The sequence below is a fragment of the Capra hircus genome, chromosome 10 (genome assembly GCF_001704415.2).
Source record: "Capra hircus breed San Clemente chromosome 10, ASM170441v1, whole genome shotgun sequence".
NCBI classification, from domain to species: domain Eukaryota; kingdom Metazoa; phylum Chordata; class Mammalia; order Artiodactyla; family Bovidae; genus Capra; species Capra hircus.
In genome coordinates this window covers 70260997-70273279 of record NC_030817.1, presented here as the reverse complement: position 1 = coordinate 70273279, position 12283 = coordinate 70260997, and the positions used below count along the sequence as shown (strand labels likewise).

The window sequence follows — 12283 nt, the reverse complement described above, 5'->3', positions numbered from 1 at the left end:
CCCAACTCCACCAGGAGAGGGAAGTGACTAAATCAAAGTGGGGAGTGTCGTTTCCTGCTTACCTTTTCTAACTCCAAAAGGTGAAACCTTAGTACTTGTATTGCTTGTATCATCTGGAAGAAAAGTTTTTAGAGTGTGGAGTTAAGGCTCTGTGACTGCTGCCACTCGGAAATTCCTAGTGAGGGGGATGGTGAGGGGATTGGGTTGGGAGAAGACGCAGACAAGTGGCCAGGCAAAACCCACACATCAAGAAATCGTCAGGAAAACCAAGTGATTACTGATCATCTCTGCCTCATTGGCTACGGGGTGGAAATCTGACTCAACCTATGCCAAGGCATTTAGTACCTATGCTCCTCACGTGTACTGAGCTATCTGCAAGGGCTGCCTTCCTAAGGACAGGCCTTTCTCCTCCTGAGTCCTGTTTAACTGTCCCCTCTCTCGACCTCAGGCCAACTTAAAAAAAAAAAGAAGAAAAAGAAAAAGAAGAGAGAAAGAAAGGAAGAAAAAAAGTCGTTTCTCTAGAGAGAGAAAGCTTTTTAGAACAGCACACCCTGCGAAATCCCTCCTTACTAAAGAAGGAAATACTCCAGATGAATGGCGAGGCAGGGCCTTTGAAAGCGGATTTAAGTACTTTTAATATTGAAATTGTGCAAATTAGCAAAAGAATCGCACCTAAAAGTGGCCTGCGCTGGTCTGCCCCTCGCCCCCCTTCCCCGCCCACCTCCCGGCCCGCCCTCCGCCGCGCAGGCGGTTACTTCCTTCGGGTAAGCTGCCCCGGGCTCGGCCGCCTGCCCCGGCAAACAGAGGAAATAACTCACTTCTCGTCGCCTAGCTCCCGGGGCCGAGACCCGGGGCGCATCCCCTGCTCTCGCGCTCGGCGCCGCGTCCCCGCTCGCTGCCTCCCAGGGGCTCCGCGCGCCCTGACGTCCAACCCACCCCTCACTGCCAGCTCCCCGGCGGGGGCGCTAAGCTGTTCCCTTCCTCCCCATCGCTCTGGAGCTTCAAAAGGAGGGCTCTGCTCAAACTCCCCGGAGCTCCGTGGGGGAAAAGCGGGTGCTTCTGGGCAGGGGAGGGGGCCCAGGTTGGGGACAGGCGAGCCACAGTGAGCCTTACCAAATTGTCCAGCTCTGGATTTGAGGAAAAAAGTGGCTTTTCGGCGCGAACCTATAGGAAGCAGGGGAAAGTCAGCATGAATTATCACTCCATTTTAAAAGGAAAAAAACCCTTGTCACCGACTAAATTGTCGTGTGCGAGTGGGGATGGCGGAGGGGCAGTGGCTGAGAAAAGAGGCGCTTTGGTAAAATACATGGAAAAAAACAAACAAACAAACCCAGTAGGGACGGTTGAAAAGGAATCTGGACCTTCGGATCCTGGCCCCATGAAGGGGTACCTGGAACCGCCGAGCTGGAGCCGAGATCTCAGGGCGGTTCTCTGGGCCCGGGTACCCGCTTATCCTGCTGTCCACGGGGCTGGGTTTTGCAGCCTCTCTCACCTCCGCGCCGGCGCCGACAGCCCCGAGAGGCGCCCAGCTTCCTTCCCTCCCGGGCACTCTCGGGGGCCCTCAAAGCCCCTATCCCCAATTCTTGTTCAAGTAGCTGCAGGCGGGGGAAAAGGCCAAGCCCCAGATTAGGAGCAGGTCAACTTTAATTCGAGGGTCGAGCCCCTGTATTCCTGGCTGGGGGGAAAAACAAACACCCATATTTATCTCCTCTTCCAATTCGCCTCCAGGCTCAAGGATGGGGAGGAGGCGCAGAGCGCGGACTGGGCCGGAGGTACAGATCGGGTGTCCCAGCCTCTTCCTCCTCTTTCAAGCAAAGCTCGAGGAAAGGGGAGGGGGGGGAGTGGGGGCTGCAGGAGGGCTAGTGGGTCAAGAAGGTTGGACCTGCTTGGCGAAGACCGCGATGTCCTCGTTGAAAGAGTCGGAGGAGCAGACGTCTCCGCCGGCCACTCCGGGTTCCCGCGGAGTGCAGGTCGCCAGCTCGCACTTCTCAAAGACCAGAGCTAACAGAGGAAACAACGGGTGCCTAACGGGCAGCGCCACGCAGAGACACACACACGGAGACGGGGTGCAGAGGGGAAGGAGCAAGAACTGTAATCAACAAGTTTGGAGGGTTCGGATTCCTTCCTTACTACCACAGACACGCATCACACTTTACAGTCCTTCCTTCAGGCAGCCGAGCCTGGGCCAGAAACAGAAAGGAGAACCGGCCGGGCCCTTTCCCTCAGCTCAGGACTCCCTCAGATGTGGTGGGAGAGGCCCCTGGCCACTTTTAGCCCTCCGAGTATAAACAGCCTCGGTTCGAACGTAAGGAAGCATCCAGTAAGCTGAGGCAGTCTGGAGCCCGGAATTGAACCAGACCCACTCCCCACTCTACAAAGGCCGTCCAACCAACCCCTGAGACCCAGCCCTGACCTCCCAAGAGAGGAACAGTCGGTGAAATCCAAGACTGCTTTAACTTCTGCACAGGGGAAGTCATAGGAGGCCCAAGGCTCACCTACAACCACCGCCTCCCTCACCAGTGATGTTTCCTCAATCTAACCTCTCCACCCCCTCGCCTTATGAACTTGTTTGGTCCACTTCTAGTAAAAGCCTGGATGTGGGGGCCAGTTACATGAGGTACACGCAGAAGAGCTTCCTTCCCAAGACCACACTTCTCCAGCAGGCAAAAATAAATAAATCGAGTGTTATAACTTGGAAGTGAGCGTGTGCGTCTGCCCTTTGTGTTCCTCCGGGCGGTTTAGCTACACTTTGGGATGCTGGCGGCCTCTTGCTTCAGGCACAGTTGCTGTTTACTGACTGTCCCCTCCCCTCCGCATCCCACAGCCTTCCCTCACCTACCCTCCGCTGGGACAGCCCGAGTGGTACATGCTGGGCCCGCGCAATCCCAGCCCTCCCTGAGTTCTCTCAGAATTTAAAATAATTTCCAGCCATCTCCCTCACTCCCCTCAAGAGCGGCTCTGTGCAAGCAGCAGTCCCTTCCACCCCGCTGCACTTCAAGGTCTGCCCCCTTTATTTACAGAGAATTAAGAAGAGGGTGATTAGGACTTCCTGGCCGGCCGTAGCAGCCCTGATCCCAGCTCAAGCTGCATTTAGTGACTCCCGGACTCTCGATAGGAAACAGAAAAGAAAAAAAAAAGTTGCTCCTCATGGGCAGGAAACTTTCTCCTTCTTCAGGGCCTCTGTTAGGGGGCCCAGCTCTGCGTCCTTTGGCCAGGAATCCCGTCCTTGGGGAGAAGGCCCTGGCCAGATTGTGAGGACTCAGTCACTCCCGGCTATGGGGTCCAGAGTGGCGGGGCCTTGAGGGTAGACGAAGCCAAATCTTCCCGGGACTCATAGTCAAGGGGCAGAAGAGCAGCGCCCCCTCCCCCCTCCGCCCCCTGCACTGTCCTTTCCTATGGCAAACGGTTCTCGCCCCCCACCCTAAGAAGCAGTGACTCCCCACTTAGTCGGCCAACCCCTCATCCCCCACAGAGACAAACACACACTCGCACTCACACTCACACCGTCCGCTGGGTCGGGAGGGGGTGGGGGCTGGTTTACCCATAGATCGCGTCCTTGTCCCGCTTCAAGGCGTCGTTGACAGCGGATCCCATACTGGCCGGCATGACATTGGGGTGCGGGGCGTGAGCGCCGTAGTGCTGCGTGGCGTGAAGCGGCGGCCCGTGGTTCAGGTGGTGAACCGGAGGGATCGGCCGCGGCGCGTGAGGGTCTCCGTACATGGAAGCAGGCACCCCTACTCCGTCCATCCCGCCGTAATGGGGCAGCTCATCGTACTGTCAGAACCCGGCAGAGGGGCGGGGGGCGCGGGAGGTGAGACAGAGCCAGGGGAGCCGAGGGAGGAGAGGAAAAGAAGCAGGGAGCAGAGAGCGAGCAAAGAAGTGGGGAAGGAATAGAGAGACGAGAGGGGGAGAAAGCCAAGGGAAAAAGAGAGAGGAGGAGGGGGCGGGAGTGGGAGGCAGGAGAAAAAGAGAGAGGAAAATACAAATAAAAACAAAGTCAGGAAGAAGTACCCAGCGCGAGTTGAGCACACAGAAACCAAACCAGCCGAAACAACGGAGTTGAAAGTTGGGAGGGTGGGTGTTTTTAAATTAAAAAAAAAAAGAAAAGAAAAAGTATGAACCCAGAGCAGCGTTGAGAGCAGGGAGAGGGGGCGGTGAGGCCGGGGACCGAGGGGCGCCGGGAGGTCCCGCTCGGGCCGGAGGCAGCAGAACCGTAGCGAGCCAACCGAGGGAGAAGTGGAGTTAGTGAGAGGAGGAAGCCCCGGTTCCCACCCCTAACCCCCCTTCGTCTCCTCCAGAGGATCCAATAAATCAAAAGGCGAAATGAAACAAAATAAAGAGAAGAAAAACGCTAATAATCAGGACGAGAACGCCGAGGACGAGGGAAGACTGGGGCCAGTGCCTCCCCCGGGGCAGGGAGCGGAGGGTGGGGGTGGGGGTGGGGGGAATAACGTGAAAGTTACCAGAAACATTATTTAGCAGCGGATTCCCTGCGTCCTTGTCAATTTCAGAGACAAAACAAGCAGCCCAGGCTAGTCTAGGCGGCGGCGCAGCGGCTGCGGCAGCGCGGCCCCAGCGGCGGCCCCGGCGGCGGCGGCGGCTCCTACGCAGCCGGTGCCCGCCCCGAGCCGCGGGAGCAGCGGCAGCAGCGGCGCAGCAGCGGCAGCGGCGGCAGCAGGAGAACCGGGGGAATCGCGCTGCTGGGGTAAAAGCTGGAGCGAGGCGAAAGCGTGTAACAATTGCACTCGCACACACACACACCACTCACACGCACTCGCCGCCCGCCCGCTCGCACAGCGCTGAAACACGCGCGCCCAGACACGCACACACGCACGCACACACACTCGCACACACGCAGAGGCACGGGGGGGAAAAGAAGCCGATGAATAATTTTGCTGCTATTTTTTTAAAATACTGGCCGCCATCATCAAGCAGCGAGCAGCAGCAGCGTTGAAGGGAGAGGAGGCACCGGGACAGGCCCCTCTTAGGAGAGGATTTATATCTAGGTAAGTGTTGGAGATTTAAACCTACCCTTTGCGCCATCAGTCTGCGCTCCAATAAACTCCTGGATGTGTCGTATATTTAATATCCCAGTCCGGATAAGAAAGTGATCTAGGCTGAAGATTCCTGTTTTTTTTTTTTTTTTTTTTTTCCAAACCAAGGAGACTTCTCCCAATTTTCCAATGTTATTTTTAGGGGGAAAAAAAAAAGCCCAGGCAAGACAACGAAGAGTTTTTTTTTTTCCTGTGATATTTCTTCTTTTTCTCTTTTTTCCTCTTCTTCCTCCTCCTCCTGATCTTCCTCCTCCTCCTCCACCTCCTCCTCCTCCCCCCTCCCCTCCTCCTCCTCTTCGGTCCTCCTTTCCCCCTCTTTCTCTTCTCTTCCCCTCAGTTGGAAAAAAAAAAAAAAGAAAAAGAAGAAGAAAAAGAAGAAAAAAAAATTTGTTAAGCCCCCGAACTGAAGGTTACGAGCGGCCCGTCAGCAGCCCACATGTAACCGAACTGTCGTGTTTCATGGCTTTTTGCCACTCCAGCTGTCAATCAAAGCCCGGAATGTCAAGGTAGTGAATGAATGATGGTTGATGATGATGAAGAGGAGGAATCTTTCAGACCCGTTTTTTTCTTCCAGTAAAACTCCGCGAGGGGTTTCTGCTTCTTGTATTTTTTCCTCCCCCTCCCCCCTCTTTTAGCTTTGCCCCCGCTGTATCTATAATATGATCCTCTCTCTTTAAAGTATCGTTCAAAGAAAGCAGGAGGGGAAAAATCAAGAAAAAAAACGAATAGTTTGCAAAAATTGGACTTCCTCCCCCCCTTTCTTGGTAGGTATTTTGTCTCTCCCTCTCTCTCTTTCTCGCTCGCTCGCTCGCTCTCACTCGCGCTCGCTCTCTCGCGCTCGCTCTCTCTCGCTCTCTTTCTCTCTCTGGGAGATGAGTGAGTGTCAGTAGGTGTTGGCAGGTTGGCTGCTGCCTGGCTTATAGAAGAGCCTCAGTTTGGCGGCGCGGGTCGGCGGCGGGAGAACGAAATGACGGAACCCGGAAGTCGTGGTGGCCATAGCCCGTCGTACGGCGGAGACACATCCCGGGAGTGGGGAGCGGGAGCGAGGAGGAGCGCGCCGCGCGGAGCCTCTGATATGCAGCGAGTGCGATCGGACGGCCCCGGTTGGGGGGGCGGGGGAGGCGGGGGGCGGAAGGGGGAGGGGAGGCAGGAGCCCAGCAGACCCGAGCAAATCAGCGAGGCTGCTCCTCCGCGGGGATGGCGCGGGGGGCGGAGGGGAGGGAGGAAGAGGAGTGTGTGTATATGTGTGTGTGTGCGCGTTTGTGTGTGTGAGCTTGTGTGTGCGCGCGCGCGCGCGCACGTGAGGAAAGAGGGAGGGAAAGAGAGAAAGAGAATGAAGAAGACAGGGAGAGCGCAGAGAGGAAAACTGCAGAAAACCACAGGGAAAGTACGGTACAGCTTCAGATTTTTTATTTTTTTCTCTAAAACTTCTAGTTCATTTCCCCATCACTCCCGGCTCCTCCCTAACGGGGTCGTGTCGGGGACGTTTGGCATGGCGCTCCTGCTTTTGTTCCTTTTAATTCCGCGGCCCCCTACTCCTCTACCAGCCGACTGTCGCGCCCCGAAGGCTTTCTGCTAACACTCAGAGGCAGCAGGATCTGGAGACCGTACCAACGCCCGGCCAGAGTTTTGTTTTTGTTTTTAAGTGGTACTTTCTTCCCTGTGCAGAGCCAGGACCCTTGTTGTCAACATTCATTTTTTTTACTAGGACAAGAAGAAACCAGCTTAACTCAAAGAGCACTCCCTCCAAGCTGTGCGGACGAGGGCCACCACGGAGAGTCTTTGGGGGCCGCAGAGGAATCTGGAGGGAGGAAGTGGGGAGAGAGTCTTTTGGGAACTTGATGTTGTCTGATGTTGCCAATGGGTGCGTGTGTGTGTGTTGTGGGTGTGTGTATGTGTACACGCGCGCCCGACTGGTGTGCGACTCCGGAGTGGATCTCACTTAGAGCTGGGAAGCATGGGAGCGAGCGGGAGAGAGAGGGGGAGAGAGAAAGAGAAAAAAGATGCCTAGCGTGGAGGATTGGCCCGCACTCCCGGACCAGCTTTGTTGCGGTCGCCCGGGGCGCGGAGGCCAGGGCGAGGTACCGCTGGCTAATGGCTGTGTTAATTACAACGGGCAACGTAGGGCGATCTGGAAGATGGGGCCAATTCCGAATGAACTTTTCCGAAAATGAAAAGAATCTGTATGTGTGTGGGGAAGGTAGCTATCCCACACGGTTTGCGTAGAAAGTAGTTCTAGCTGGTGTCTCTCCGAATCCCTGGCTGGAGCTGCTCCCAGCCTCACCTCCGCGCCGCGGGTATCCCGGCGGCTGCGTGTCAATCACTGGGAGCCCCGAGCTGGGGGCGGAGCTACGGTCTCCCCGCGCGCTCCGCTCTACATCCTCCGCCGTCCTCTGGCTCCAGGCAGCCCAGCAGCCAGGCCCTGAGCTCGGAGCGCGCCCTCTCTCCCCAACTCCTCGCTCTCGCCGTGGTTCATGATCCTAGAGAATTGAAAACAGACTGTTCCTCAACAGCTGCCTCCTACTCCAACTTTGAACCCATTCTGGAGAATAGAAAGTAGCGTATCCTCTGCGCTGGGCTTTGACCGACTTCCCGAGAGATGGGGGGTGGGGAGGGGAGGAGAGCGCAAGGAGAATAAAGGAATAAAGTAGTGTGTGTGTCACACAAGAGAGAGAGAAAATGAGAGAGAATGAGAATATGAGAGGGAGAGAGTGAGAAAAGGCTGATAGGCTTTTCCTTTTTAAAGTCCCCCTTATATCTTCTCTGCTTCACTGTAAGCTTTCGGGCAACTCAACTGAGCTTAGATAGCAGCCTGCAGAGACTCCAAGCGGAGTCGGAGAAATTTGGCCCGATTTTAATAGGGTTGGGGAATGAGCTCGGGAGGTCAATAAAACCCTCCAAAAATGATGAATGATTGAGCACCTGTGATGATGATAGTGATTACTGGAGCAATTAAACAGTTTGATTAAATGAGCCATCATAACAATGATGTCTGCGGGAAATCGGCCCTCACATATAAAAGAAAGATAGTGCGGAGGGGCTTGCAGAGGCGAGGGTAGGGCGACGTCAGGAAGTGGGGCCGTGGATCGCGCAGTATTTGCCCGCGGTGGCCACAGCGAGGATAGCCGGGCGCGCGGAGCCGCGGGATGAGAGTCTAGCCCAGGTTTCCAGTAACTCGTAAGCCAGGCTTCAAGCCGGTAAGAGCAGACTGGTGAGAAACCTGAACGTTGGGAGGAGGGTCCTTCCCCATCCACCTCCTCATTTTGTCTTCCCAGAAGAACTGCAAGATTAAAAGCATCCTTCGTATTTGTTGCTGAGTTGCTCATGGACATATAAGGAAAGGTGAGTAAAAAAAAAGAAGATGCAAAAGAGAAGAAAAAGTTGACCTCCAGAATTTTATTAACAAGAGGTAGTTGTTCGAATTCGGTTAATCCGAGGCGGGAAGATGACCGAGAAAGAAAAAAATCAAACTGGTCTCGCTACGGAGCATTTTCGACTTAGCAGAGGTCTTTATGTTGGTGGATCCACGGTCCCAGTGCAGCGCCGCTAGCTGAGAAGTTTGTACTCAGTTTTTAAGTTTTTAACTCTTCTAACTGTTCCTGTTATCAATATTGCATATTTGTCGCCAGTAGGGTTATTATTGTTCTAAGTGTCCTATATAGTAAGCAATGAGGCGCCAATTACTTTTCTTTTTTAAAGGATTTCAATTTCCTTGAAAATGTTGATTTTGTACAAATCAACTTGGAACCGAACCTCTGCATCGCAGTTTAAACATTCGAAGTTGCTATCTTCTTCTCTTACCATTACATTTTTTTTTCTTATTGTGAAGTGAGTAGCATTCCTACAGCCTTTATTTAGAAAAATTTCACGAAGATTTTTTAAAAAGTGTTTCTTCCACGGCAGTGCATCGAGTAAAAACAATTCAGACCAATTGATGGTTTCTATATTTTCAAACAGTTGTTGAGCTAATAATGGGTTGATTATTCCGTGATCATCTTGAGTTTTACAAAAGAAAAAAGTTTGAATTCTTTTTTCATGTGTTTTCATCCTTTGGGCGACGCGGAAGGCATTTTAATCTGAACTTCTTTCTTCCTTTCTCTCCCTGTCTCTCTCTTTTGCTCTGATATTCTGTAACTACTTTCGAATTTTATTGAATACATTAAAGCAAGTAATTAGGACAATCTGGTCAGAGGTGGGAGGGAGAGAGAAATAGAACATTTTGAGATACTGTTAAGGAAAAAACCAACCAATCATCCTTAACTCCAAAGACATTAGTTAAGAAGTGTGAGAATGTTAAAAGTGAAGTCTTCCAGGAGGAAAATCTGTGTCATTTAAAATTTTACCAGTTTCTTAAAGGGAGAATCCCGAATTTCATGCGACTAAAGAGATTTCACTTACCTAGTTGCACGTAATTATGAAACTGTTAGTTTAAAATAGCATCGCAGTGCAGTCAGTTACACACAAGATCAAGTTGGAGGTGATTCACGATGTCCATTCTTGGTCAATCTGATGAATTCAAAGGACGATTACTTTTAATCACCAACTTGCTGATGTTTTATTAATAGAACTGAAGAACATTTAAGAACTTCATGGTCTCCCCTAACTCCCAGTTTTGCAGTCCCATTGAAACTACTCAAAAGCAGTAGAGTACGCAGGCTTTCTGGTTTCTAGTCCGGGATAGTATCTTGCTGATGCTCCGTTCTCAGCCTCCGAAACCCTTCCGGGACTTCGAGGCTCATCTGCTCTGCCACGTTTGGGGTAAAGGAAAAGTAGGTGGGGCAGGGCCGGGAGACGGGCGTGAGACGGGGGTCGCAGGAGGCGGCACACACCTCCGTCAATAGTCAGCCCCTTTTGCTCAGGCTGGAAATGGTTTTAACAGGCGGTAAAATTTCATCTTGCGGTGTCAAATTGGGGTCATTTTGGGGTTAGAGTTCTTAGTGTCCGAGAGGAGCTGTCCAGCTGCGTGGGGACTCATTAACTGCAAAAGATCTGTTTCAGTAAAAACAATTCAAAGACAATCAGAAGGCTGAAGACCTTCTACAAATCGCATGCCCCAGAACAAATATGGATGCTGAAGTCTATTTCTTCAGAATCCCAAATCGGCTACTGAGCTTTGGAGTCGGGGTGGGGGCACTGAATGAAAAAGAAAAAAAAAGGTGAAGGGAGGGGACCTGATCCGGTGGAGGTGAATGGGAGGGGGAATTAGGCCTTTCAAACTCGAGGGTCTGTTTTTAATCACCTCTTGCTTACTGGAGCATCCCCAAGACTTCTGAGAACTGCTTCTTTTCTACTTTTCCTTCTCTCTCTCTCTCTTTTTGTCTCAACATGGAATGATATTATAGGTAACATTCAAGATGTTAAAAGAATAATTGAATTGCCTTACAGTTACTTAATTTAAAGGGCATTGGCTTTATGGAGAGTAATTTGAAATGAGCATCTATGAACCTAGACTCTATTTTGGGTGAATTTGCCCACCTTCCTGTAGGAACTTAAGCGTCTTTTCCTCCTTTTTTTACCTAAAAAGTTATAGGTCCTCAGCACAGAAAACTCCAAATTCCTCAGAACTGTAAAGTCTGAAGTGTTAATCTGTGTATTAAAATCACAGGGCTTAAAACCTTTTTGTCTTCTTACAACAGTCAGAACAATTGGCACCTTGCTAGAGGAACAAATAGATCCACCCTTAATCTTATTTGTAACTTTAGTTAATGTTTTGAATTGGGCTATTTTAGATTAAGCAGGGTTTGGGGTTTTTTTTCTTTCTTTCTTTTTTCCTCTATAGGTTAATTTTTATTTGTGGAGGCTCTCTTGGCTGGTTTGGAAGAAAGATACTAATTATTACTTTAATTCAAAAAAATTCTTTCAGGTAAAAGGAAAGTGCCATTTAAAAATGAGAAGATAGATGTGAGATGCTTGGGCTTTTAGAATAAAACTAAATCAATATTTTAAATTATGCTTTTGAAGAAGTTTTCTTGCATTACTGACCTGAGCAAGTAAATAGGATCCGAATATTTTCTTCTTCCTCTCTCTCTGCCTCCCTGGCCTCCACCTCGGTCACTAGGTCTTCTCTCTCCATCTGCTTCACTGTTCTTTGGTTTCTGAATGCAACAGGGAATTTTTGTAGTCCAGCTCTCTTCTCCAAGCCTCCCAGAGTAGAAATTGTTATTCAAGGAGTTTGGTTGCGGCCCTGCAGACACAGCCCTGAACCCAGCATCGCTAGGACAAAGGCAAAGGGGTTCTCTTTCTGTTCCAACCTGCTGGCTGACAGTTGGAATTTTTGATATATATTTTATTTGGTGTTTTCAATAACGTGTTTGCCTCCCGCTCCCCACCCCCTTGCAGTCATCTATTACTTTAAAAACATCTCTCTATAAAGCTCGGCTCATCCTTGTGAACTGTTCCTGACCTTCCCAGCCATGAAACCAGCAGCTCTGAAAGTTGCTCTAGGACGAATTTCACTTGCTTTCTTACCTGTTAACTTTGCTTATTCTCTTCTTAGTTGGGATCAAGAGAGGAAGGGGACCTCTTTTTGTTTGTTTTGGTCCTTTCCCCACTTAGGCTTTCTACCACGCACCCCTCCCGCCATTAATAACAATAAGGCACCCCACAATTTCTCTTCTTAAATAAGATGGGGTGGAATGATTGTACTTTCTTTCCTTTTGCTCTGCCTTATTTCTTATTTCTCCCAATTTTAGCTCCTATCCTATCTCGCAGTAGGAAAGTATTTCAATAAATAGCCCTCTAGCGCTATCTGGCGGGGCTCCAAGCACGACGTGCGCTAGCTCTCGCTGTCTCTGGCTCCTTCCCGCGCTCTTTTCCTTCCTTTCATCTTCCTCTCGCCTTCTCTTTCTCTTATCTCTAACGCAGTCTTGATTCTGTCCCCTCTTTCTCTCTTTCCTGCCTTCCTGCTGTCCCCTTTCTAGTTCCCAACCCCATTTGCCGGGCAGACAGCTGGGAAGACCCGGTCAGAGGCTGACACCACCGGAACCAGGTGATGCTCAGGCGGGGGAGCTCTTCTAGGACTCCCACCTTCACCCAACGTGGGCCACGCACGTCCTTTTCCTTTGATTCACATCTTATTGTAGTTTAACGCGTTGCTTAAGTCTCATCGTCTCAGCCGGCGGTGGTTTGGAAGGACTTAAACTGCATTTGTGACGTTTAGAGGAAAGAAGTCAGACGCTGGAATCCAGTCTAGTGGAGCCCGGCTAAGTTTTAGGTCAGAAGGCCGTCTC

The 12283-nt window shown here is 51.2% G+C and overlaps 1 protein-coding gene across 10 annotated transcripts in view; it reads right to left on the bottom strand.

The window, feature by feature from the left end:
• Positions 1–6146, bottom strand: part of MEIS2 (Meis homeobox 2) — a 222581-nt gene extending 216435 nt beyond the window's left edge. For 3 of the 10 annotated variants that reach the window (XM_018054483.1, XM_018054485.1, XM_018054482.1), the window contains exons 1-5: positions 5032–6145; positions 3542–3774; positions 1883–2024; positions 1114–1164; positions 63–113 (exon numbers count right to left, since the gene is read on the bottom strand). In XM_018054483.1, coding sequence (XP_017909972.1) covers positions 63–113; positions 1114–1164; positions 1883–2024; positions 3542–3774; positions 5032–5043 — 489 coding nt within the window. In that variant the 5' untranslated portion in view covers positions 5044–6145. The other 7 variants (XM_018054486.1, XM_018054484.1, XM_018054480.1 and 4 more) reach the window with 6 other exon arrangements.